The 27,514-nt window shown below is 31.7% G+C and overlaps 2 protein-coding genes across 2 annotated transcripts; both read right to left on the reverse strand.

Annotated features, from left to right (window-relative positions):
• Window positions 1-1,391: 1,391 nt before the first annotated feature.
• Window positions 1,392-3,025, reverse strand: LOC116109017 (NAC domain-containing protein 43). Its single transcript, XM_031395272.1, has 3 exons — window positions 2,731-3,025; window positions 2,323-2,594; window positions 1,392-2,235 (listed from the first exon to the last, which is right to left on the reverse strand). Exons 1-3 carry the CDS (start codon window positions 2,912-2,914, stop codon window positions 1,519-1,521), a joined length of 1,173 nt encoding a protein of 390 aa, XP_031251132.1. The 5' UTR covers window positions 2,915-3,025; the 3' UTR covers window positions 1,392-1,518.
• Window positions 3,026-17,972: 14,947 nt separating this feature from the next.
• Window positions 17,973-18,963, reverse strand: LOC116109047. Its single transcript, XM_031395303.1, has one exon. It carries the CDS (start codon window positions 18,666-18,668, stop codon window positions 18,102-18,104), a length of 567 nt encoding a protein of 188 aa, XP_031251163.1. The 5' UTR covers window positions 18,669-18,963; the 3' UTR covers window positions 17,973-18,101.
• Window positions 18,964-27,514: the final 8,551 nt, after the last annotated feature.

Genomic DNA, 27,514 nt, shown 5'->3' on the forward strand with positions numbered 1-27,514 from the left:
AACTAAAGTTAAGGATTCAATTAGTAGGGTGGACTTTATTGTATTATAATGGTCCCTCTCTTTTTGCATTCTATCTTGCTTGTCCGGGTAAAGTCGATTATAATACTGTTTAACCATCAAGAATTATCTTAATTAACTTCTGTAAGATACACAACTATAAAACTCAATTAATTATTCTTAAACTGACATTAATGAATGTATTTATGCAACTTTAATTTGTTCTAATCTCCAAAACTAATCCAAGTTATATATAATTTCATAATCAGAAGACCACAAGATTTGAGAGTAGGTTAACAGAATCTTAATTAGATAGTTTTTTATTTCTTAATTAATGTCCATTATATTGTGGGTAAAGGGGGATTATCAAGTCACAGTATGGCACGGCAGGCAAAAATCACCATGATTAGAGTTAAAGACTCATATCGACTTGGTGAGAAATGCCTGTCATGAAATGGAACAAACCATATGCCATTGGTCCTTCGTGTTTAAATATCAGAGTGGTTGGCCTTTTACTGAGTATTATAAATAAGGATGGTACGGGATTTTAATGCATTCAACTCAGCAGCATATTAATTAGATATTTGTTCTAACCTCATAAAGTACATATACTATATATAGTAAGGCTAATTGGCATATACATTACACTTGCAGCTTGCTAAATTTGATTTGTGAATTCTGAAATTGACTTTTCTTGTTTTTAAATAGATTAATTAAACAATAAAAAAAAATAAAAATAAAAAGTTAGACGAAGAATTAGAAAAGGAGGTGAGAGTTACGAGTCCGTACGAGAAAAAGTTGTTATCAAATATACAGTAGTATTCCTGGTTGGTGGCATGGCCTAAAATCTCGCCACTTGTTTGTTATCTTCTTTTGAATTTAAAACTCCACCACAACCTTATGTGTCATCCTTTTCAAACAACGTTAGACAAGTATGGCGGGCTCCTTTTCCGTCAGTCATGTACAAAATCACTTTCCCACTCCCTCTCGTATTAATAATATACGGGTCAAGGTTAGTGGTGGTATCACATACACATCACTCATTAAGTAAATTTCATGATTGGATACTACGTATGTTAAACGTACATATCAAGGCCAATTAATTATAAATTTTATATTACTTTTGTTAAGGAGGGAGGGAGCCCATGTGTCCCGGAATTAGAACCATGGGTTTAGCAGCTGAAACAAACCGACAAAGCATGTGACAGAAAGATTATTAGAAACATACAATATTAATCATTTTGGTTATGAAAAAAGTTGGAATGATTATAGTAGTTAGAAAGAGACTATCAGACCATTCGGGGTTTTGCTACTCCTCTAAACAGCAAGTTGAAAATGGTAGACATCTTCATTATTACTGAAGATGATAATGATAATGACAATGCCACCCAATCTAAAGATAAACTCTCTTCTTTTTAATTTTATTTTTATATTACATATCTCTCTTTTACTCCTATAATCTCACAATACTTTGACTTTAAGACCTCTGATATAATGATATATAAACTATTCTTTATTCCGTTATACAATTCTGTTTGACACGTGGCATAGCGGATCATTTGATGACAATGTTGATGATGATCTTGTGAAATTCCACAGCTCTATTTCACTGTTATAATCTTCTGATCCATGGTAAGACCTGTTGGAAGATAATGAAGACGATCGCAGTGTTGGCAACTGGAAATCTTGCTGACCATCACTGGGGTTACAATACCCCATTGTCGGCTCATTGAAACATGCTAATTGTCTTGATGTCTCAGTATGGCCATTGAGCTGGGAGGCCACAAGCTTATCGAGTACTGCCCAGTTGGTGAGACTGGAGTCCATGTGATAAACTGAGTTGAAAGTACCTGTACTCGCTTGATTGTTCACAGAGCTTTCATTCTCGATGTTGATTATGGGTTGGTAACAGTTTTGGCTACTAGTGGAGTTTGGACTTTCTAAACTTGGGAGTTTCATGAATGAGTCGTTATAAACATTTTGGATCCCTGAATCGATTGACCTGAAAAGTCTCAAGTTATTGTGGACTTCACTTTCCTCTTTGCAAGTTCTACCCACCTGTTGAAGAATTTCCTCTAAAGCTCCTTCGTTGCACGAGTTGAACATACGGCTCCTCGCCTCTCCGCTAATAGATGAACTTATTGGGCTATCTAGGGTTTTGTGGTGATTTTTCTTCTTGAATATACGGCATACGACCCATCCTTCTTCCTGGTTTGCTTCTCCCATAACATTCGAAACCTAGATTGAAGAAAGAATTAGTACATCAACAGTATTAATAATAATAAAATATGCCAAATAATTGAAGAGTTGAGAATAATGGCTTACATTGGTGGTTTCAGTGGTATTATCGTCGAGGCGATACTCATGCATTATCCAGTCGGACTTTTGACCATGAGGAGCTCGGCCTTTATAGAAAACCAATGTCTTCCTCATTCCAATCCGCCTAGAGTTGCTATATATTACCTTGTCTCGGCCAGTAGCCTTCCAAAAACCGGCAGCAGTAGCTCGATTTGTCCTAGTTCCAGTGGGGTATTTCTTATCTTTATGACTGAAGAAGTACCAATCATTTTGAGGGGTGGTCCCTATTTTGCACTTCTCTGCGAAAAAACCATATCAAAACAAACTTCAGTGGAGGAAAGACATAAAAAATTGGATGTCTATAGAACATAAGCAAGCTAATGGATAAGTTTCTTGATGTTAAACAAATATAAGAAATAGGAGGCCTTAATTTACCTTGTATATCCCAAGGTTCGAGCTTATTAAGATCAACATCACGAATCACATCCAAATCGATCTTCTCGTATGAGACCTTCTTCCTCAAGTAGTAGTGCAAGAGTTCCTCTTCAGTTGGATGAAATCTAAAGCCAGGAGGGACTTGAGATTGGCCATTTACAGATATACTCATGTTTTCAGGCATTTACAACAAGAGATTGATGAAGAAAGAGGAGGAGGAAAAGAGAGAAACAAAATGAAGAGAGTTATAACTAATTAGTTGGTGTACCAAATTGAGTATGTAGAGGACTATGAATAATAAATAGAAGTGAGTGTGGGCGAGTGGGACAGAGATAAAAGAGAAAAGTTTGCTCTTATGGGTAACTAGTATAGTCTTAAGTGGTTTTTTTTTTTTTCACTAATCTTCGAGAGAATAGCCCACCTACCTACATGGATGTGGAAAGAATATTGTTTGGGGAAATTCATGTCGGTCCTACATGGCCCTTGTAGGCAACAAGAATGCAGGGGGCAAGCCACCATCGTAACTATGACCCTCGACCTTAAAATCTCCAGAGAAAACTACCTCTTAAACTATTTCTCTCATTTTACTTGTGCAACCACCACAACAACAAAAAATTAATAAATTAAATTAAATGAAAATCTCCTCTCTCTCTCTTGTGTTCCTCTTGCAACCACCGCAACAAGAAAGAGATGATGGGGTACACATTTTCAGCTTTCTTGGTCCAGTTTAGAGAAAAAGATAAAATATGATCGATGGACACCAATCTTCCAGATATGAAAAAAAATTAATTAAAACCCTGATCATTTCTACATTTGATAATTGGGTTAGCTTAGTTATGGGGTAACGTTACCTCCGTATATTAATTGCATTACCCTTAATTTATTCTCTTTTATTTTGTTTATTTTTTGTTATTTTCAAATATACAATTAATAACAATAATATTTTACTTACAACTGAGAAATTAAAGTTTGGTTAAAAAAAAAAAAACTAGACAAAAATTGCACAAAATTCATATAAAATTATTACTCTATCTTTTATTTTTTGTTTAATTTATGACTCAGTTGTAAACATAATATTACTTAATTAATAAACATGATAATAACTGATATGCTTATTGACCCATAATTAGAAGGGCAATGCTATGGTTATAACTTAGTCATGCAATCAAGCAAAAAACAAAAGCCAAAGTATTCATTTTACATGAATTTTGTTCAATTTTTGTTTAATTGTATGACTCAGTTGTAAGCAAAATATTATTATAATTAGAACGCTAGTATTATGTGTGAAACCGTGTTGTCCTTCCTCTTATATAGTCAATTACTTTGATCTTAAACATATAAACCGAAAATTTTGGTGATCAATATCAGCAATTAAGAAGATGTGACAACACTAATATGGTTTTTATTCGAAGAAATTAGCTTAACTAAATTCTTTTGTTTTTGTTACAATTATAGAGTAAATGGCTTTTTCCCACCCAAGGTTTGCCTTACTGACACTTTTCCACCCAAAAAGTTTTAAAATATCACTTTCCTATCTAAAGTTAATATTCAATTACTACTCAAAGTCAATTCCGACGGTGAAAATTCTTTCTGTCACTACCATTTGAACCTTCGGTTTCCTCTCTACAAAACCTCTCTCACTCCAACACCTAAATTTTCACCGATTACCGGCCACTGCAAAGCTAGAATTTCTTATCCTTAGCTGATTTTCAGCTGATTCCGATGGCAAATATTCAATCAGTCATCACCATTCGATCCACTGGCCTCTATTCTACAAAATGCCTCTTATCCTGACTCCTAGTAACTCACCAAACGTTTGCTGAGAAATTGAAGTGTATTTTAGGTATTAACAGAATATAAACTTTGGGTGAGAAAATAGTATTTTGAAATTTTTTGGTGGGGAAGTGTTGTTAAAGCAAACTTTGGGTGGGAAAAAGTCCTTTACTCTCAATTGTACAATGGCTCTCCCGACCCTTTTTCATTCAATTAGCTAAGACATTTTCAAATCTTATCAATTCCAAAAAAAAAAAAAAACCTAACATGCGTTGAAGTATTAAAACAATTCCAATAAATTGAGTACAATGTACTCGGCTTTACGTAAATTATACATCCAAAGATCTGGTCATGATTGAATTGATTATAGGCTCGTTCAAGACTAATAATATGATCGCAGTAGCAAATAGTACTTTGTTATATATTTTGTCTAACATAGTAACATGACAGGATACTTAAAACTTTTCTCAATCATTTGTACTGTAGTAAAATTATAATTTTAGGTTTTGGAAACAGTCCAATGTTATTTATTTTGGTATAACATAAGTATCATATTATTTTATTATTCACAAAACTTTACGATATTTTATGAGCCACTTTATGCATCCCAGTATAGTTAAAGATATGTATTATGTAGTTACATAATTGAGTTCTGCTTGTTATTTTCTTCAAATGACTAACTAACATCACATTGATCATATAAGTATATTTGTTGCTTTTAAAATTATTGAGTAGGGTAGGATTTGAGTTTCTTCTATTATTTGGCAAAAAAAGACAAAGAATGCTCATAGCCTCATAAACAACATTCGCCATGCCCCAGCACGTATCCAATTAATTCAGACGTACATCACCAACAGTGTCGATTATTGGGTGTAAGCTGTCTAACCTTAAACATCGTTATTATACAATCTTGGACTGGGTTAATTAATTCTTANTAATTAGAACGCTAGTATTATGTGTGAAACCGTGTTGTCCTTCCTCTTATATAGTCAATTACTTTGATCTTAAACATATAAACCGAAAATTTTGGTGATCAATATCAGCAATTAAGAAGATGTGACAACACTAATATGGTTTTTATTCGAAGAAATTAGCTTAACTAAATTCTTCTGTTTTTGTTACAATTATAGAGTAAACTGACTTTTTCCCACCCAAGGTTTGTCTTGCCAACACTTTTCTACCCAAAAAGTTTCAAAATACCACTTTCCTAGCTAAAGTTAATATTTAATTACTACTCAAAGCCAATTCCGATAGTAAAAATTATCTCCGTCACTACTATTTGAACTTTCGATTTCCTCTCTATAAAACCTCTCTCACTCAGACACCTGAATTCTCGTCGATTACCGGCCACCTCAAAGCTATGATTTCTTGTTCTTAGCTGATTTTCAGTTGATTTCGACAACAAATATTCAATCAATCACCATCATTCGATCCATTGGTCTCTATTCTACAAAATGCCTCTTACCTTGACTCCTAATAACTCGCCAAACATCTGCTGAGAAATTTAAGTGTATTTTAGGTATTAACAGAATATAAACTTTGGGTGAGAAAGTAGTATTTTGAAAATTTTTAGTGGGAAAGTGTCGTTAAAGCAAACTTTGGGTGGGAAAAAGTCGTTTACTCTCAATCATACAATGACTCTCCCGACCCTTTTTCATTCAATTAGCTAAGACATATTCAAATCTTATCAATTGCAAAAAAAAAAACGTAACATGCGTTGAAGTATTAAAACAATTCCAATAAATTGAGTACAACGTACTCAGCTTTACGTAAATTATACATCCAAAGATCTGGTCATGATTGAATTGATTATAGGCTCGTTCAAGTCTAATAATGTGATTGCAGTAGTCAAATAGTACTTTGTTATATATTTTGTCTAACATAGTAACATGAGAGGATACTTAAAACTTTTCTCAATCATTTGTACTGTAGTAATATTATAATTTTAGGTTTTGGAAACAGTCCAATGTTATTTATTTTGGTATAACATAAGTATCATATTATTTTATTATTCACAAAACTTTACGATATTTTATGAGCCACTTTATGCATCCCAGTATAGTTAAAGATATGTATTATGTAGTTACATAATTGAGTTCTGCTTGTTATTTTCTCTAATGACTAACTAACATCACATTGATCATATAAGTGTATTTGTTGCTTTTAAAATTATTGAGTAGGGTAGGATTTGAGTTTCTTCTATTATTTGGCAAAAAAAGACAAAGAATGCTCATAGCCTCATAAACAACATTCGCCATGCCCCATCACGTATCCAGTTCATTCAGACGTACATCACCAACAGTGTCGATTATTGGGTGTAAGCTGTCTAACCTTAAACATTGTTATTATACAATCTTGGACTGGGTTAATTAATTCAGAAATCAGACATACCCTAGTTTCGGACCAGGATATTGCATCACATTAGTTTTGGAAAATACTAGGTTTATAACATTTTCTCACAAACTTTCTTTTATAATCTCAATATGATAATTTGTTATTGGTCAACTCACAATAAATTCTATTTGATAAATTATAATTTACTAATTATAAGTTATCATGTCGGGATTGTGAGAAAAATTTTGTTAAAAGAGATTGTGGGTGTAGTATAACTCAAAAAAATTTTATGGATGGATCGCAGTAAAATAATAAAATATAGTGCATTCAAACATTGCCTAAAATGAAAAACAATTACAAACAAACTATTTTGTTCAATTACCTAAGACTAAGAGAAGAGACTATTGCGAATAATGTACTTATATAATATATTTTCTTAAACCGAATAAAATTTTGATATCAACATTTAAATTTTATGAATTGCTTGCTTTTGGGTTTAGGGGGTGTTTGTCTGAGCTTATAAAAATTAGCTTATAAATAACAAGTGTTTATAAGCTAAAATTAGCTTATAAGCATTTGAAATTTTAAGTAATTACGTGTTTGATTAAAGTACTTATAAGTGACTGATAAGTAGTTGACGTATTTGGTAAAATGTGACTTATAAGTATATTTTATTATAAAATGACTAAAAAATGTACTACATTAAATAAGAGTATACTATGGAATTTTAAAATTAAACAAGGATAATGTAATAATATACTTGGTCAAACTAACTTATAAGTATAGTACTTATAAGGAAAAAAAAAAAGTACCTCCCCCCAACTTATTTTTTTTGGGCTTATAAGCTCAACTTATAAGCTCAAAAAAATTATAAATAAATAGATCAACTTAATTTTAAAACTTTTAATCTAGTTTAATCTACTTATAAGCTTAGACAAATACCCATTTAATTTGATGCTCATAATAGGGAATCAAGAATTTAAGAATGCAGGAAATCATAACAAAGATTCTATATCGAGAAATAAGTTAAATCAACCACGTGGTGAAAGCATGAAGTATTGATATACTTTTAATTAACAGTAGGAATCCGATTGGCCGTAATTTTTGTTAGGAGCTAATTAATATAATAATATGATAGAAATAACACTAATATACAGTTGTTAATTGTATGTGACAATACGATTGGAAACTGTTCAAATATATAGAGGGGAAGTCATATACATGAAAATTCATTTTTTAAAATTTAAGATATAATGGGTGTTTTAAAAAAATAAAAAACTAGTTAAGATTCTCACTGAAAATTGTCTTAACCTTTTAAAATGCTACAGTCAAGTTTATTGTAAATCCCTATACAGCCTTTACTAAGTCTTCTACTTACCTAACCAAAACCTTCGTAACCCTAGTCAGACCTTCCAGAAAGCCTGCAAGAGACACTTATTAAAATAGAGTATTACCTTACATATATTTTATATTTATATCAGTTCAACGTCGCAATAGTGTAATAGATGCAATTAGTTAGGGGACTTTTAGAGGTCTGAGTACTAATTATTTAATAGTTGCTCTGAATTCCATGGCATAATCATTTTGCATAGCTTGATATATGACGGAGCAACCACTTCATACTTTAGTTACTAACCGGCATATGGCCAATTAGGCACAAGATATGATATTTATCTACTTTTTGCTGCTGTTTTGGTGGTTGTGAAAGAGAGTAATTCCCAAGATATATATTATTAATTTATTCTTATATCAACCTGACATTAGCTTCTGTCTTTATTTGGTCTTTGTATTCTGATATCCTCAAAATCGTCTAAAGTGTTTAATTACGTAGTTTATAGACAAGCGCTTCATCACCTCTCTAAAAACCTAAAAGCTGGAATTGAGGTTATGTGGCAGAATTTAAACTGTATATATTTATCAGTCTGAAGGCAAGAAGTTTTATTATACTATTCAGCACCGAGTTTTAAACCAATTTAATGCACCCTTGAACAATAATCTAATTGAAAATCAATCGAATAGTGTTATTTCAGTATATACAGTCAGTTTATGATAAAGAACAAAAAATCCATAATAATGGTTTAATGTATGTCAAAATTATCATTAAAATCAATCGAGTTAAACTACTTAAACTAATTGATATATTTGAGCATATTGGTCAGGATTTAACTAAATAATCATTGGTTTACTATTGAACTTGTACATACTTTTAGAGACATTACAAAATGAGACCCAACATCATAAGTTGTTTGACTAAAGAGTAATACTACACCAACAACTATTTCTTATAATTTTTTTTTTACAATCTTGACTTGACAATTCACAATTAATTAGTGGGATCTGCACAGAACTTATATGAGACCTACTATAAACTGACTAATTACAAATTATTATATTAAGATTGTAAAAGAGGTTTATTGATATAGTATTATTTGTGACTAAAAACTAAATTGAGCATAGGAAATTAGAGGTAGGGAATTCCGAATAATTAATTACATCCACCGAACTACAAAACAAGAGTAGCAGACAATAAAACAAGCAATATTGATATAAATTGCCACTTTTCACGTGTCATCACTCTATATTATGAGTGTACCAAACCTTGATAGCTGCTTCAATTATAAATTAATATATAAAATGTAAATGACACGATAACAAATATTTAAAGAAAGCCGTTAGTGTTGTTAATTAGGATATATATATATAAAATACACGGTGGTTATCAGGGACGAAGGGGGGGAGTGAAGGACAGTTGACCCTCCTTTAAGTTTTTTTTTTTTAAAATTATTAATAATAATTTGGTAAAGTTAATGTTCATGTGAAACGTAAATAATAAATCAAAATCGAAATGATGTTTTGTCCTTTTGTAGTAAGTATTTTTACGTAATTATAACTAGGATAACATGTTATGGATATACTTATTATATGTTCAGTCTTATATAAGATTGAGATTGAGATTGAAGGTAAGACGTGACACTATTTTCAGAATCTATATTCTATAATATTTAAGCTTTTGAGGCATGTGGTTATTTCTCATCCTCCTAATTTGGCCATTGATTTGGATATCAATTCTTAATCATTATCATTCAAATTTAACATTATAACTACTTGTTATTTAATTTTCTTTTTATTTGATTTTGATTTGATGTTGTGTTTATTTATTTATAGGATTATGAAAATGAGGATGAAAACATTTATGAACCATTGAATTGACGTATAAATCCCGACCCCACACTCTCTTACTCCTCATGAATTTCATGTTTTTATCAACACAATTACCACTCCTGAATTCTCTCTATGTTTCAGAGAGCCCAATTTTATTATTTTATTTCTTTATATAGACTTTGCTTATTGCATCACTTTTTTTTTTATTATTATTCTTTCTTATTGTATATCTTATTATTAATCATACCATTTTTTTTATTATTTTTGTTTTAATATAGAGAGAGTATTTTCAACAGAGAATTTTGTGAAATTTTGTTTGCAATAGAACGGGTGATTACTGGTTGAATAATAATTAGTTATATATATAAAAAAATGATGAATTTGATATTATTGATAATAAAGTCATTATACAATATTTTTAAAAGATGAAATTTTAACGAAAATAATTATAAATGCATTAGTTGACGAGAATTTTATAAATACAAAACTTTTACTTATTTTAATTTAAAATTGTATTATACTTTCAACTTTAACCTTCCTAAATTTCATTTCTTACTAAGTCTGATTATGCATACAATACACTTACTAAGTCTGATTATGCATACAATACACCGTTCAATTCAAGATTAATGTTATGAGTTGCTGTGTAATAGATCGATGATCCGTTCATTTATTCAAAGTCAAAAAGAAGTGCTCCGCCGAAAGAGAATATCTAGAAGGAATACGTGGAAGCGAAGCAATTATACTTGGTCGTAATAATGGTGTGGTGTGAATGTGTGATGAAACGTCACCATGTTTATTAGACTAGCAGTTATTATGATGAGAAGATAGACTTTAACACAGCTTTAACAACGATTTTTCATGTGTATTTTTTGTTTCCATGTTTTGCCTTCCTTTTATTAGCATCTTTTGAGTTCATAGAATTTGAGAGTTAACTGTCATAACATATGTAAACCTAAAGCTGGCTTACTATGGCCAACGTTACACCAGGTGAGTCAATTGGACACCCTATTATTTATTAATTATTATTATTATTATTATTGAGAAAATATAGTGACTCATAGTAAGGAGTAATGTAATCCCCATACAGATATTCTTCTTATCTTTCCCTGGTTGTTGTAAACTAAATAAATAAAATAAAAAACCTTAAAAGGTTAAAAGGCAGGTTGAAGTTTACCGTATCATAAAGTATGAGTTTGATTGATTTGATTTTGTGTCTCATTGTAAATCATATAGGAGATTCCGATCGATTAAATTAAATATTATACAGAACTATTAAACCCCACTAAATCGTCTTATTTATAAAGAAAAAAACAATTATTGATAAACATGAGGAAGAAAGCCCTGACGTAAACGATATCGACAAATTAATATAATCAACATGGAAAGTTAGAAGTTACTTATACTACAAAATTCAAACAGAGTTTCAGCAATTCACCATTTTTTAGGTCTAGAATTAGAATTTAAGAATAATTTATATTATTGCAGTAAAGAGAAAAGGTAGGAAAAGTCATGAGTATCATGTGATGTATAATGCGAATGATGCAAGGGTTTATGATTTGATAGCAGAATATGAAATTCCAAAGGGGAGAGTGACCACGGCATGTTGATATATAATATTATAATCTGAGTTGACACTCATATTTTTTTTATCAAGGAAGAGAACATTTAATGAAGTTATTGGCATACAATGAAAATCTTTTTAGATTTTGTCGAAGAAATTAATTTAGCATGTTCAATCATAGATTACTATCACAACATATCACAGACCATCATTTTCCACGTGTCCATGAAATTAAATGATTCCATCATTACCGTTATCTGAAAGGTGCAAGCTCCTTATTAATTTCCTAACTCTCTTAACTGTTATTATTTCATAAATCTACAAAATGAAGCATCGTTGGGGATCGAGACATTCACAATTAGTCACGCCGGATTATATTGACTATATTTTTTCGAGCATTTTCACAAACAGAACGAGTATGTAAGTAGAAAATGCAAATTGAGATGCCTTCTTTAGCGTGACGCATTCCGCAATCAATCTAATTTTTGAAAGAGTTGGGATCAATTTATCAGTTGGCATCATTAATCAAGAGAAAAGAAAAATACTCTAGAATATACATGAACCTTTTGTTATAAAGAATTAATCTACTCAATAGTATCATATTCGTGGTACAATGTTTTTGGCTATCAATTTTGTTATATATAGGTGTTCAAAGTTTACACTAGAGGAACTTCCACATTAATTAGTAAGGAAAATAATTACATGTGTTATGCCTAAAAAATTAAGGGCTAACATAAGCCGATGTCAGCAAACACTAATTAGAGTTTAAGAAGGCTTTACACCGTCTAGAGTCTGTCACGTCGTCTAAGATAAAAAGAATATAGTTATCAACAACCCAGTCGACTCAAGTTTTGCTTGTGAATAGATTTGGTTCACACACCTGTCCAAACCCCATTTAATTTAAGAATATTTCTTAAGTTCTCCATCAATGGGGCGCTAGGAGGGATTTGCACGATATCGACCCACTTACAAATATGTAATTATTACCTTGGGCTCAGTGGGTATAAATAATATTATAATATTCACAAGTTTTGCTTGTGAATGGATTTGGTTCAGAATCAAACTCTACGAATTCAATAAAGAAAATAGCAAAAACACACTACGGTAAAGAGACTATTTTGATATTCTCTAAAGACATTTAGAACACCAAACACATATAACCCAGATTGCAGCTCGCGACCTCTTGTAATATTAGCTAACAACTAGGAACTTACTCATATAAAAGAAAACTGTGAACGTAGGATTCGCCTTAAGTATTCGAACCACTATAAAATTCTTATTGTCTAATTTACTTTACGTATTTAGATGTTATTGTGAGAACAATATCTTATTTAACTCTTATAATCACTTCACGTTTTATTTCTAAGAATCTCTTAACACTTTACACCTATAAAGTCATTGGTGTTAAAATCAAGTATCAACAACATGCTATATTGGTGGTACAATGTTTTTGGGCTATCAATTTTGTTATATATAGGTGTTCAAAGTTTATACTAGAGGAACTTCCGCATTAATTATTAAGAAAAATGTGTACATGCTATATAATTTTATGACACATCTCAACAAATTATTAATTCTTTACTTGTCGTTTTATTAATTTCTTTGTAATAAAACTGATGGAAAAGGTCCGTAACTTCATTTTAGTGTAAAACTATAACTTGACCAAAGGACGGTTTTTCCCGTGGTAACGTTTTCAAAATTCAAGCTCCCAAATTTTGCTGGCCTCTATTGGTGTGAGGATTTAGTCGGATGCTAGGAATTTCTAAATCTCTATAGAAGCAAAAATAAAGTGAACAAATAACAAATAATCAACCACACACATAACATAAGATTTATAATAGTTCACTCTTCGTGTAAGAGTTACGTCTAATTTGTCGTTGCAGAATTTTATTATATATGAAGAAGAAAAATTATAAGAGTTTCTCACAAACTTCACAAATTGATTTTCTCACTAAACATCTTTTTGGTGGTTCTGACTCTCTAATTGTGGTAGTGTCTTTTATTGAGTTCAATTACCTAACTTTAAGATTTGACTGATTTTTATAGGTAATATATGAGAACTATTTCTAATAGAACTTTTATTTTAATTCTTACTACAATTATATTTCTATTCTTAATCGTATTCCTAAATAAAAATAATATTTTACAAAATCATATCAGGAAAATCCATGTTCTAATACAATACTAGTTTGGATTGAATTTTGCTCCATAATCTTAACATCTATATCTTCCATGAAATTATAATCTAATTAATTATTTAGTCGAATCATTACCTGTAATTCATCAAAATGATTCAAGGGTTTGTAATTCCCACGACAAGATTAGCAAATACGTACATTGCATATGATTATATAATTTTTATTATCTCCATCTCAATCTTGCATTGAGCAGCCATACTAGGGTTCCTCCAGCATCATATTGACAGTGATATATATAAATGTTTTTTTTCTTGATGTTGGATTTGAAAATGATATCGGCAAAGCATCTTTCAGAAAGAGAGATATATTAACATCAAAGTAGCAATTATTCAGCAGTGAATTTCATATTATAAATGGCATGTGGAGAACATTTTGTTATTAAGGGACCACTAAAAAAGAGATGAAATGAGAGAAGATGCCATTGCTGGGGCTGCTAATAATAGATATTTGCCCACAAATTCAAAGCTAACTATGCCGAAAGATTAAGTTCTTTCATTCAGATCAACCCCTATATGTATGTGTCAACTGCCCTACCACCAATTATTTCCACTAGCTTTCTCTGTTTAAGAATATTTTGAATTTCAAAGACGGACGTTTCTTCAACCTATCATCGTTTCGTTTGGCGAAAACCAAAGCGTGCCCAATAGCAACAAGCACGATCATCTGTTATACCAATTAATATACTTTTTTCCCGTTTTGGGGGTTCACGAATAACAACAATGGTTACTTATATCCCTTGTTGTCTGTTGAGTGTGTGGGACAATTCTTATATAATATTTATGCACATGGTTAGTTATATTTAATCAAGATTTCATAGTTAATCATCCTTGCAGATACCAAGAAATAGAGAATTGTCACACTTTGATTGAAAAGCTAGGTTTTCAAGAGAAATGATTATACATAAACAAAATAGTTAAACTTCTGTCTAATTATCGTATTTAATGCAAAAACAATTCATCTTTGTTAGTTACGGATACAAGAGTTGTTGAAACATGAAAAACGAGGAGAACAAATCAAGCATATGCATATTCTAGAATTTATTTGACAATGGAGTACTGTATGTTGGTGGTTATGGTTTGTTGCCATGGTCCTGTCAAAAGTTGTTTATACCATTTATGATTTGTTGACCGTATCATTCAATATTTCATGGGCTCATTATATTTACTCTCAAGTACTGTCAAACAATGCTGCAGTACTGTCAACCAATGCTACAGCTTTTATTTTATTTAGTCAGGTTTTGTGGAAAAATTTTACTTTCCAATAAGTTGAGCTTGGAGATGGACGAATATTACTGTAGTGTTTATTTCATGTCGTTTATGAATCATCTGTTCTTATGGATTCCTTGGTCCCAAGTAGAAACTGCATGAAAATTTTGACGTGAACCGCATCCACTGTAAGAATACTATGATGCATCTTGTACTATAGTTGACTGGCAAGCAAAAGACACCAAGAAAGTCTGGCAATATATAAATACAGTTTCAGATAAGTTTGTGAGTTAACTCAGCAACAATACGCACGCATATAAAAGCAGACTTAAGAGACGAATATGAACGTCAACTAATATATGGATGAACAAAAACCCAGCTGAAGCAAAGAACATTAAAGCATGCTTGTACTGTCTTAACTTTATGAATCAAATTGTCCACATGCAAACAGTTAGGTATACATAGAACTTTAGATAACTAAATCTATTTTTGGATCATGTATGAAATGTTGTATACCTTGAAGAAGAAAACATACGCCTGGCCTGTCCAACATTATATGCTTTTAAAGCATTGCGCTTGCCAGGGAATTTTGCACTATACATGAACGTGTTTAACGTGGCGGTTTGGTGACCTCTTGCTGGTTGACATAATATGACCTAAGTATTGGACTTTAAATAGATTGATATCGCTCTCTCTATGTAAAAACAAAAAAAGAACCTATCAAAATTAGGGCTTTTTCAATATACGTGTCTAATTACGATATAATGTTTGTCACACTCACATCTAGCAGACAATTGAAATCGACAAATGTGGAATTAAAATGCTTATAATTAATTATTACGTTTTTGATAAAAGATATGGTTTATTGGTGGAGAGTAGATTTTGCTCCCACCTCGAATCTTATCTTTTCTTATTAATATGTCCCAGTTTTTTCCTACCAAAATTATCAATGGACCGTCCAGTGGGTGCATTATTGCTTAAGCAAAAGGGTGATGTTCATTGTGAATGCTCCACCTAATTCCTAATTACATCCTAATATTAAATTTTTAATTATATTTAGTTTTACCTTTAGTTGAAAAAGGACAAAATATAGAGTTCAATAGTCGCATGAGCACCCTCTTCAATTCCTATTGCCCAGTGGTACGAATATGCTCCCATTTTGATAATGACATTAATCAGTTCATCATTTATCATTACCTGCCAAGAGCTTAGCACATGCTATGTTTTTTTGTATCTTTTTTTCTTTTTTTTTTTTAAATTGGGGTATTTGGACCAGCTTGCATGCTCTTCAATTTATCCTCAAGACTTATTGAACACTCTACAAGCTCAATGTTCCACTTCAAGTAAACCATAGATGTAATAGGTGACCCTAAGATGGTTTGAACTCAGGAAGTCAATTGAAGGGAGCAAACCGTCTATTAGACCAATCCCTTAGGGTTTAAACATGCTATGTTTTGTTGTGTAGCCAATTCCCAACTAGTATAGCCATCAATTGCTCCCAAAACTTGTTATTAGCTGTTTTAAAAATGGTGAGATGGATAAGTTAAAAGGAAATTTATGCACTTAAAGCGTGGATCATTTTGGATATCTACAGGGATTTTAAATTAAAAGTTGGAGTTTATTTAGAAATTTAGTAGGTATATTTTGGAAACATTGAGCGTTAGGTCCAACTAGGCCCAAGATTCCGTTTATCCTAATCTGTAAATTTTAGGGGGAAAATAAGCAATTAGATAGTTGGGCCTAATCCAGAGGAGAAGGAGCAGAGTGTTGTTGTATTCGAAAGAGTGCAGTCTTTGGACCTAATGCTCTTGGATTTGATCTAATGTTGTCTGGGTTGGGGCAGCAATAGCATGGTTCACTGAGATCCAAAACTCGCATAAGATTGTTCTTGTAAGAAGGGCACTACTACACCTCTATTATCAAAGTTTTGAAAATAGATTTATAATAAAATCAACTTTATAATTCTATAAATAATCAAATGTTTTGACTTTTGAATATATGTGTATATGCATTTGATTTAATAAAAAAAATTCTTCTATTTTTACTAATTTTACAGTTTTATTTTTTAAAGTCTTAATATGGTATTTCGCAAATTTAGAGAAAATTATTTTGTTTTAGTGCATATATAGGTGTAATAAATCACAATTATAACCTTTTAAAACATTTTCAAACTTCCCTTTTTTTGGGTATTTCAAAGTTCCTTTTCTATACAGGTAAGTTGAATATGATTTAATTTGATTAGTTGAAAATTATGTTTGGTATGAATGTTTATGAAAGGTTATAAAATCGTTTGGTAAAATTTTAACAATCTTATTAAGTCCAACATTGTTAAGCAATCAATGTTGTAGTAATTATGTTAGATACTAAAACCTTAAATTGGTAGAAAAAAGGGTTATAACTCCTCAAACGATTGACAGAAATAAACTTTTACTTCTAATTTTAAATATCAAAGATATATTTTGTTTAATTTTCTTATTAAATTTACCAAATTATTTTCTTTATCCTTCCTACTATAGCTATGTTATTTCTTTTCATGGCCAAGAGAGGAGCTTTAATTAAAAAAGAAAAAAAAAAAAGTAGTATATTGTTTGTTATGTCATAGTGAAAACAAATTCGTAATGAAATTTTGGTACCAAACTGGAGGGGTCTTTCCCTCACTGGGTAAGGGTAAATACACACATCCGGTTTGCCAAACCTACTTAAAACATTCTGAATGGTCACCATTTCGTCGTAAGTTATAATGGAGAATTGATGTGAAAATTCCATAAGAATTGCATCTGATAAACTCTAAAGGAATAGATAGCTAGCTAGTAAACCTCAATTGTCAACTTGTATTCTTCACCGATTTCACAACCTATGTATTTTACGGTTTCTTCTTTCATTTTGATCATAACCTTTTTTAACGAACTATTAGTAAAGATTTAACTGGGAAATTAAATATCACAATTATCAACTTCAGAAAGTCAAAAAATCTACACTGAGAATCAAGAATATGGTTTAAAAATCACTTCAAAATTCAGATGCAATATTGTTAATTACTAGACATCATAGCTATTTACTGGAATAATTATAAACCATGAACGAAGGTAGACGTTAAATACAAATGCAAAATAAAAGATGTTCAATTTTGTGTCACTAAGTATCAACACCATGGTTCTCTGACAGTCCCTTCCAACTACTAGACACACTCCATTGATCGGAATTAGCCACCGAAGAAGAGACTGCATTACCACACTTAGCCACTGTCCTCACGCTCTCAATTAATGCTTCTGTTCGAGCATCCTGTGCCAATATCTCTGCCAACTGCTCTGGACTTATAACCAGCTTAACCTTCCAAACACCACTGCTGTTATACCTTGGTAACACTTCTGCCTCACTTCTCTTTAATATCTTCTGATTATCAAGAGACATGCGATACGGTGTTACTATAGATGACGAAGAGGATGACAGATCGGTGTTTTGCTTTGTTAACTTGTCGTTGAGTGGCAGGAGATAATATAAGTTGCCTGCGTGGAGCTCTTCGTTGTGTAGAAGAGGTTGAGAGAAGAAGTCACGTGTGCGATATATGGCGTGGCCTGGGAACTCGTTGGTTATGTTTTCAGCGGTGATGGGTGCGTAGAGCTCCATCATGCCTCCGTTTGAAGTAACCACTTTTATCATTTCTTCCATTTCTTCAAATCCTTTGAACACACAATTTCCCATCTCACAATCTGGACTGCAGTCTCTAAACAATGATCTTTTCTCTTATTGGGTTGAAAGGATGAAGATTATGAACTAATATTTATGGCAGAGAATCTTGATGAATTAATGTCGGTCCGAGATTTCTTGAGGGTTTCCTCAAGTCCATATCCAACCGACGCAGATATTCTTTACTTTGCCATCCCTGTAATCTAAATCTTGTGGTTTTTATAGGAGGATGACCCCACTTTACGATGATCAATGTTAAATTGACGATTCTTGACCGTTGATATAAGCCAAAATCAGAAAAGTCGGGAATCTAGGATGTTGTGACCATTAAGCAATAGACATAATTAGGTAGCTGGGTATACATAGGTCAACTTTCCGGTAAAAAAATGTTGAGAAATTGACTGGATCGGTGGATCTTGATCATCAAGGGTTATATAGTCAATGCCTACATCATTTTTTACATTCTTTTTAATCTTTTGATTTTACAAGTGGAGCCCACTGACTTCTGCATTAAAAGACGTAAAGGTTTGGAGATTATGGTTTGAGGGTCCACTTTGATCTATTTGCGGATCTGTCTACCCTGCAAGACTGCAAGTGGCGAAGAAGTACACTATAACAAACAATCGACGTCGTTTTCAAACACCGACTGCATGGAACGACACCGTTATGGTATTTGTAAAGGTCTTATATGGGAAGATGTAAGGACAGGAGAGACATCAAGAGATTGTAATAAATCCCGGTGAAAACGAAAGCTGACCCCATTAACGTTAGTTCTAACTTATAAGAACGCAATTTAGTTCCTACAAAAGGATCATTAAATTTTTAATATTGAGATGAATCTTTTAAAAGTTGTTTGAAAGGAAAGAATTTTTACGACATTGTCATATTTTAACTTGCAATTATTACGAGTTTATGACAGCTGCCATTATTTTTTACAAATCAAACGATAAAAACATCAAAAATGAATGATAAGGTTACAATTTTAATTCGAAACGCGAAACTTAACATTGAAAATGAATAAAAGAAGAAGTAATTAAAGTGTATAATGTTGGGATCTTCATCCTATTGTTTAATGAATGAGGTATGAGGACATGTATAACGTTTCATATCTTTCGGTGGCACTCATGACCTTTGAAAACTTTGTTTAATTACTGGTGATGATGGAAATGGCCTTAACCAGAAAGATGAATGAAACGAGTGTAAGAAAGTTTTGGGCTTAGCAAAAGGTGGGGGACCTTTGTCCATAAGAACTTACTAAAGATTAGTGTTTAAGACATCAAGTTGATGCTTTTTGTTCCGCGTTGCAACGTCAGATAAGACAGCGATCAATTGGAACTTAATTTAAATTGAAAACAAGCTTCATTATTTAGGCTTAATAAAGTTTGGTTTTAATAAAATCTCATACAATGATGATAGAATAAGAGAAAACTTTTTAACTTTTGGATAGTTATTATACATTTGCTTACAGATTCTTGAAAATTGTTATCACTTCATGTTTGAAAACTATTAAGACCCCCTTATCGGCAAACCATTATGAAATCCCCTGTTAAAATGATTAAAACCCCGTTAAGATGGGTAACTTTAGATTATATATATATGAAGCAAATTGGCTACTTATCATTTGTCGATTCCTATACAGATGTTGGTGGGAAGAAATAGATTTTAATCCAAATTAAAATCCGTTTGGGATATGGCTGAATGCTGTATTTGACGTGTCAATTGCGAGTTAAGAAATTAATTATTTTATATTACTTTGACTGTTGAGCTATAAAGTGTATAAATGATCCCTAAGACTTGTGTTATGGAAGGTGCCAACTGGTAGTAAAACTAAAGTTCACGGTTTTTAAGTGGTAATTCAATTTTGGCCGCGTGAATTACGAGTTAATGATTTCTATTACCTTAAAAGCAGATGGTCAATGATGTAGGATTAGGGGTGGCAAAACTACTTCAATTTTGAATAAGTAGTCATTGCCTCATGGTCCAACTGTCATCATTTTACCAGTCATTTATTTAACACCATAGCGTTTTCATTGTTGGTTTTATGGTGGTTCATGGTAGGTTCTTTAACACGTTTACAGCAATTTTTAAATATTTTAGTTATTCAGAAGTTTATACATAATTTACTTGTTTATAGCTTCTTAATTCTTAAGTAAAATAGAATCGAAAATACGCTCTTCCCGTTTAAATTATCATCATCTACTAATTATTATTCAAATTTAAAGAAATAGATAACGTAGGCATCTTTAAATGCTAGAAAATAAAAAACTAAAAACTAAAAGGATGAACTATATGCACCTCCATTATTTTTCTCCACCCCTCTTCCGTCAAAACACCCTTCTCCAAAATTTTAAAATTAAAATATCACTACAAACACCCCTTAATATTCCCAAATCAGTCAAATTAAAACTATAATTTCTTCTTCTTGTTTTCTTAAAATCTTGAATTAAAATTTCTGAAGGTGATAAGATTACATATGGAAAGCCCGTAGATTTTTGTATGTATATCTTACAATCCCTATTTATTTTTTGTAAAACTGTACTTGCGAAGTTTTTTCAATTGCTGTAATAAAGCAAGTGAAAAGAAAATAAAAAGATAATAGAAGGAGGAAAGGCGTCTCTTTATCTTCCTAGTCTTTGAGAAGCCAAATCGAGTTAAGAAGTAGAAAAGCTTCGGTTTAGTTTTAGTTCAAGAAGGTTGTCTTGTTAAGAAACGCATCCCTATTTTGACCATTTTCACTACTTAACAGCTTTATTATAGTTCACTTACTCAGCATTTGCCTTTTTCTTTTAATCCCAAGTACATACTCACCCATCTACTTTTTCTTCTAAAATAAAATACATATGTATGTATGTATGTATGTATGTATGTATGTAAATACGAATTGACATAAAATAATTCTAAATTAATTTGAAAAAAATTCTTTTTTCACACTTTTAAACCCTAAATTTTGATGGAAGAACCTTCTCAAACTACTGTACACCATTCACTACCAGCCGGGTATAAGTTCTTACATTGTACCGTAAATTGTCACTATTTTGTTTTTAGTGTTAATATGAGATTATAACGTGAGTATCCTGAAAGTGAATGTTGACCACACCAAAGTCATTGCATCATGGAGATAACTCCTTCTTGGGCGTCACTTTATTCATTTGTAGTAGTTGGCTGGCGCTGTCTATGATCGTTTATCACAATTATGGGTATCCTTCCAGATTTCTACAACGTTTCAAAGTCATACTAGTCGTGCAAGAGAAATCCTATAGTGTATAACATGCCCCACTTTAATATGCTGACTTATATTCTATACTTCGTATGGATTGACACGTTGCCTCATATGTCAACTTAAGAATATACGAAACGCAATTGGATGACAATATCATGTATTGAATACATCCTAAACTTTCTCTTCGTACAAATACTTTATCTTTGTCTCTGATTATGCTTTAGTTGTTCAACTAAGATAATAGCGGACCATCTTAAATGCATTAAACATGTTGCTTAATTGATTATTTAATTAAAAATTAACTTAAACCTAGCAACTACAAGCTATACCCATGCATGAAACAAAGAAAATTAGGATTTGTTCCGATATTGGTATCGATTTTGTCAAAATCAGAAATCATTTGATCAGAGACTGAAGGTACGAGGCGTAAATTTCTAATGGGACAGTTGCATACTTTAAGACAACCTTTATTTTTGTCAAGTGTGAACTCAAGGAATATCTACACGGCCACATGCATGCATTATACATACACGTTTTGAGATTGCCATATTAATATCGACTTATCCACCAAGAATCACATAACTTAGAGAGATGGGAAACAGGTTTGGAAAGAAACAGGTGGTAGAACAAGTGAATCGTGAACTGGAAGAAGTCGAAAGGCTTATTCCACAACCATGCAAGTTAAGGATTAAGGTACGAATGACGGCCAGCCAACTGAAGGAGTTGATGGCAAAGGCGGATATAAACAAAGATAATACGGAGTTATGTCGCTTGATTATGCAGGAGTGCGCAGAAGGAAGGTTAACTGCTACTACTGTTAACTCTGGCCAGGTTCCAGTACAAGATCATGCCAGAAAAACGAAGTTGGATACCATCAGTGAAGAAGAAATTTAACAGTTGTTTCAACCGATTGTAAGTTATCAACCAAAATACTGAAGTCGCTTTACTTTAATAATTTTGTTGTAAGAAAGAGATAAGTAGATATTCTATCAGCATAGTACTGTACTTGCCGCCGGAGTCCCATCTCATAATTTTTTTTTTTTAGTAATTAAGTGATATATATTTTTTTTAAACCGTATTTTACTTTTAGGTAGACGGTGAATTGATGATGCTATAAATGATAATTATTAACTTTGAATCTTTGATGATATATCTCCAACAATTCTTATTTCTGTTATCATATTAAATGCCTTAAATTGATCACCTCAAATTTTAATGCATTAACGTCGTCAATTGTTCATGTTCATTAGGTTTTCAGTTCTGGAAGTTAAGTGATCTTGCCGCTGTGGCCTATGAATTCTGATAAATTGCCTTTTTTTTTTTTTTTTCGGTTATCATATTCAGTGCGCTAACTTGATCACCTCAAATTTCAATGCCCTGACATCCTCAATCGTTCATGTTCATTAGGTTTTTCCGTTTACTAGAAGTTAAGTACTAGTCTTGTGGTCTATTGGATTATGATGTGTTATGAGTGAGCTAATTTTGTCCTCGGCTGGATTACGATGTGTGAGTGAGCTAATTTAATCCTCCAATATTTTGGTGGAATAGTTAAGAACAGACATGTGCTGAGACAACCCAACTTTCTGGTAATTTGTTGTATGAATTAGGCTTATAGGCCATGGACCACAAATCTCTTAGAGGTCGACGCTGGCTTTGGTTATGCAACAAGATTGAATATAGGCCACTTTGATCTGGGGGAATGTGATAAATCAATCGAAGCATCACTAGAAAATATGCACTGAACCAAACAAATTTACCCATTGTTTCGCCAGATATTAGTGATGATAATTGGTTTTTTTTTTTCTTTTCCCTATGTTAATAAATAAGCAAAAGGAAGCAAGGTTGGGTGTAGTATTAACTATTAAGAGGTATCAAATTAGCATAAAAACAGTTGAAATAACAGGCTTGACAAAAGTTGTGCATCATGCATGCTTATATATCTATAGATTAAGGAATAAATCTAAATTAAAAAAAAAAAAAAAAACGATCCTGTCAGAAGTTTTTTTGCGGCAATCTATGTAACGTAACACTTAACTCAATGGCAATTGCGGGACATGTTGTAGGAGTCTAGGACTTAATTTTAACGGCAACAAGTACAACATAATTTACAGAATCGAGCGCTATTGACTTGTCTGTCTGGAATGTGACGATCAAAGAAGATAGCACTTGTGATGGTGACACAATCACACAACACAACCACTAGTGTTGTAACGATAGAGAACAGCATACAAGTCCAAGAAAACATAACTGGCCAAGTTTAACTGTAAAGTCCCTCTAGTCACTGACCACACATGCAGGGCCAACCAGTGAGCATAACCGTTGGATTTCCATCCATAACAACATCCAACCATCGGTGCAAACACTAGCAAGAACTAAGAAGATTACTTGTAAAATGTATTTTTGGGTATATAATACTAAGCACTGCCACGAGCATGTGCTACTTCTGACACTCCCTGGACTTGCAGCCTTCACCATCATCTGGATGCTAAAACTTAAGTGTAAGACCCTCTCCACATTTTTTCATGCATTTATACTTCATTACTCGGCTCGGCTTGCTTGTCACTACTCACCCTCACTCAGCCACGCTCTTAATCACCCCTACTTTAATGGATTATTATAATAATTTACCATATTTTAATTTCTTGTTTCTAAATATATATAATTTGTTCGTATATACACATTAACTACAGACATTGTAGAATATATATTGAATGATATTTGAATTGATTCGTTGGAAACATAATGTTCTGAATTTAATAAATTTTTAAAGCCTGAACTCAGAAAAACGAGTGGGGCCAAGAAACTTTGAAGATTTTCTTCGATATGGAATGAGATTTATTGATTTTGTCGAGATCAAGCTGATTTCAAATCTTGAAAGAATTTTTCGAACTATCCGATTTTAAATTTATTTTTGTTTTAATTATAAATCGATGTAATGATATAGGTGGGTGCATCTATTATTGCTTTTTTTTTTTTTTTCAAGTTGAATTTATAAATAAAGCCAATACAAAATTATTAATTTTATTAGATCTATGCTTAAGGTTCCGTTTAGATTAAGGGACTTCAAAATCTATGGATTTTGTACGATCATAGATTCAAAATCCATGTATTTGATAAAATTTATTATTTTATTTAAATATAAAATTCATGAATTATTAATTCAAATTTGTAAGTACTTATGTTTGGTTAGATGAATACAATCTATAAATTTGATAAATAATTTCCAACTTAACTCTTAATATACAAAATCAACAAAAATTCAACTTACATCTAATTAAATATAAGTTAAATTATATTTGATAGAGAAGTCCAATTATAAAGCTACCACCAATAAGTTCTTAAACAAATAATAAAAATAATCATCAAGAGAAATTCAAATAATAAAAAAGTTTTTTACAAATTAGAAATTGAAAATAATTAATTAAATAAATAGAAACTCACGTGTAGATTATCTATCTAGTATATTTTGAAAATGCTTATGATGTAAATGTGAAGAGCTCAAAAAAGGCAACAAATATATTTTTCTTAATTAGGGTAAAGAGTAATTACTGAGATATTAAATTATTAACAAAGATAGTATTAGAAAATTAAAATATTACCAAAATCTCTCAATTTATTAAAATGAATGGATTTAGCAAAATCCCACCTACCAAGTGGGATTTTAAAACCCTAAAAAACGAAAGATGATTTAACAAAATCATTCCTTTAGAATCAGCCAATCCAAACGAAGCCTAAATACAAATCATTAAAACAAAAAATGTTGAAATCTAAAAATAGCGTAAAGTAGATTGTGCAGTTTCATAGAGGTTTAAGCAGGATTTAGAGAACGAGATAGATGAAGCAAGAAAGTGTGAAATATTTAAAGAATTACAAGTGGGATAAAAACAAAAAATTAAAAAATAAAAGTTAAGGTGGAGAGAAATCCTTCTAGCTCCATTTTTCTGCTCAGATTTGTTCCTTTATTAGAGTAAATTAATTTAATCGATTATTTAAAATTTTTTATATTTTGATTTAATCTATCTAACATCAAATTCTCAATTCTATCAAACATTAATATACTAAATTTATATTATTTTTAATATATTTACTTTCAGAATTATGAAAAATATATTAATAGAAATTTAAAAATTTGGAAAAATTCAAAAAGTAATGAAGGTTCGCAGGAGAAGCGGCGTGGAAAATGGTTTGAGTGGTGCACGTAGCCCCCACCTTATATTTTAATGTTGGATTATTCGAATGTCAGGGTCCATCTGCCCAATGGCCATCCATATAATCAACCACATTATAAGTAATTTATATATGGTGTTCATATTATAATTTAATCCAGTTAAAACTTGTAGGTATATATTATATCAACAAGATGACAATCACAATTCTTTTCTCTATTTTCATTTGTTCATATTGATTTTAAATGCAAAAACCATATCTATTTTTATAATATTGGTGGATAAAATGATGAATATAAGAAATTTCTCAATTTGAAATAAAAATATGATTAAGTAGATTTTGATTTTTGTACATAGATTAGTTACGATTGCAGTGAATCATATATCTTTATAAAGGATGATAGAAAATATGAATAAAAAAAGTACACAAAATTGGATAAGTTAATTAAAAATTTAAATAAGAGATATGAATTGTAGCTAAGTGATCGTGCAAGCTGAGATTCAGTTGGCTAAACTTATCGAAACTTTATAAACAGATAAATAGATTCATTCAGAGCTGCTGTCATTATCAACTCTTTTATGTAAGATTTAATATTTTCAACTATGTTTATTTGGACCCTGTTTGGTAGGCAATATCACATTCTCATTCCGTTAGGCTCAGCCTTAGTAGCCGCCAACAAGAGAGCCGACAAATAGACAGTAAAATAAATAAATAAAAAGTGAAAAATAATTATCGAGTATTATAGAATTAAAAAAATAAAAGGTTAAAAAAAGAGCAGGTTTGACCGAACTCTACGACAGTCCAAAGCCGTTGTGTGGTAGCGACAGTCATGATTCACTTCCAGAGTTTTAATTATATCTGGTTGAGATCTAATTACCCATTATTACTCTTCTCTTTCTATTTTCTATACCATTTGACCATTACAGCACCGCTTACCGCGCTTACCAATAGTTTTTTTTTTTTCCTTCTATATTTATATTACCCACTAGTAAAGACAAATTTGCCCCTCTGAAATTTTGAGTCAAATTTGAACCTCCAATAGCCATTGGCGAAGTTTATGGTTTGAATTTAAGTGGAATTAGATGGGTTACGTTAAGAAAATAGTAAGAATAAAAGATAAGTAGTTGGATATGGTTAGATTTTAGGGTAACAGTGGATACGTGTCAAGTCCTTTTTCAAAATCCAGTTATAACAGCAACACGGTTGTTGTGAGCTGTGGAAGGTTGGGGGCAGTATAGGGTTTTAGAAAAAAGTAAGGGAAGTGAGGGGTGCTCCAAGTTGGCGAAGTCTTATTTTAATATTAAGATTTAACAGAATTTAGAAGGATGTGCCAGAAAGTTATGGTTTTGGGGGATTACCTGCACTTTTTCGGTTAAGGGAATAGTTGCAGGTGCTGTGCAGAGAGGGAGTTGAAGCCAGAGAAATAGAAAGAGAGTTGAAGGTATCGTTTCTCGATAGGCCATAAACAGAAGGA

Source organism: Pistacia vera, unplaced genomic scaffold (genome assembly GCF_008641045.1).
Source record: "Pistacia vera cultivar Batoury unplaced genomic scaffold, PisVer_v2 Contig570, whole genome shotgun sequence".
Classification (NCBI taxonomy): domain Eukaryota; kingdom Viridiplantae; phylum Streptophyta; class Magnoliopsida; order Sapindales; family Anacardiaceae; genus Pistacia; species Pistacia vera.

Coding starts and splice junctions, on each gene's coding strand:
- LOC116109017 (XM_031395272.1), bottom strand. CDS start 2,914: ATGCCTGAAAACATGAGTATATCTGTAAATGGCCAATCTCAAGTCCCT. Junction 2,595..2,730: donor CGAACCTTGGGATATACAAG/GTAAATTAAGGC, acceptor GTTTTTTCGCAG/AGAAGTGCAAAATAGGGACC. Junction 2,236..2,322: donor ATACCACTGAAACCACCAAT/GTAAGCCATTAT, acceptor TCTTCAATCTAG/GTTTCGAATGTTATGGGAGA.
- LOC116109047 (XM_031395303.1), bottom strand. CDS start 18,668: ATGGGAAATTGTGTGTTCAAAGGATTTGAAGAAATGGAAGAAATGATA.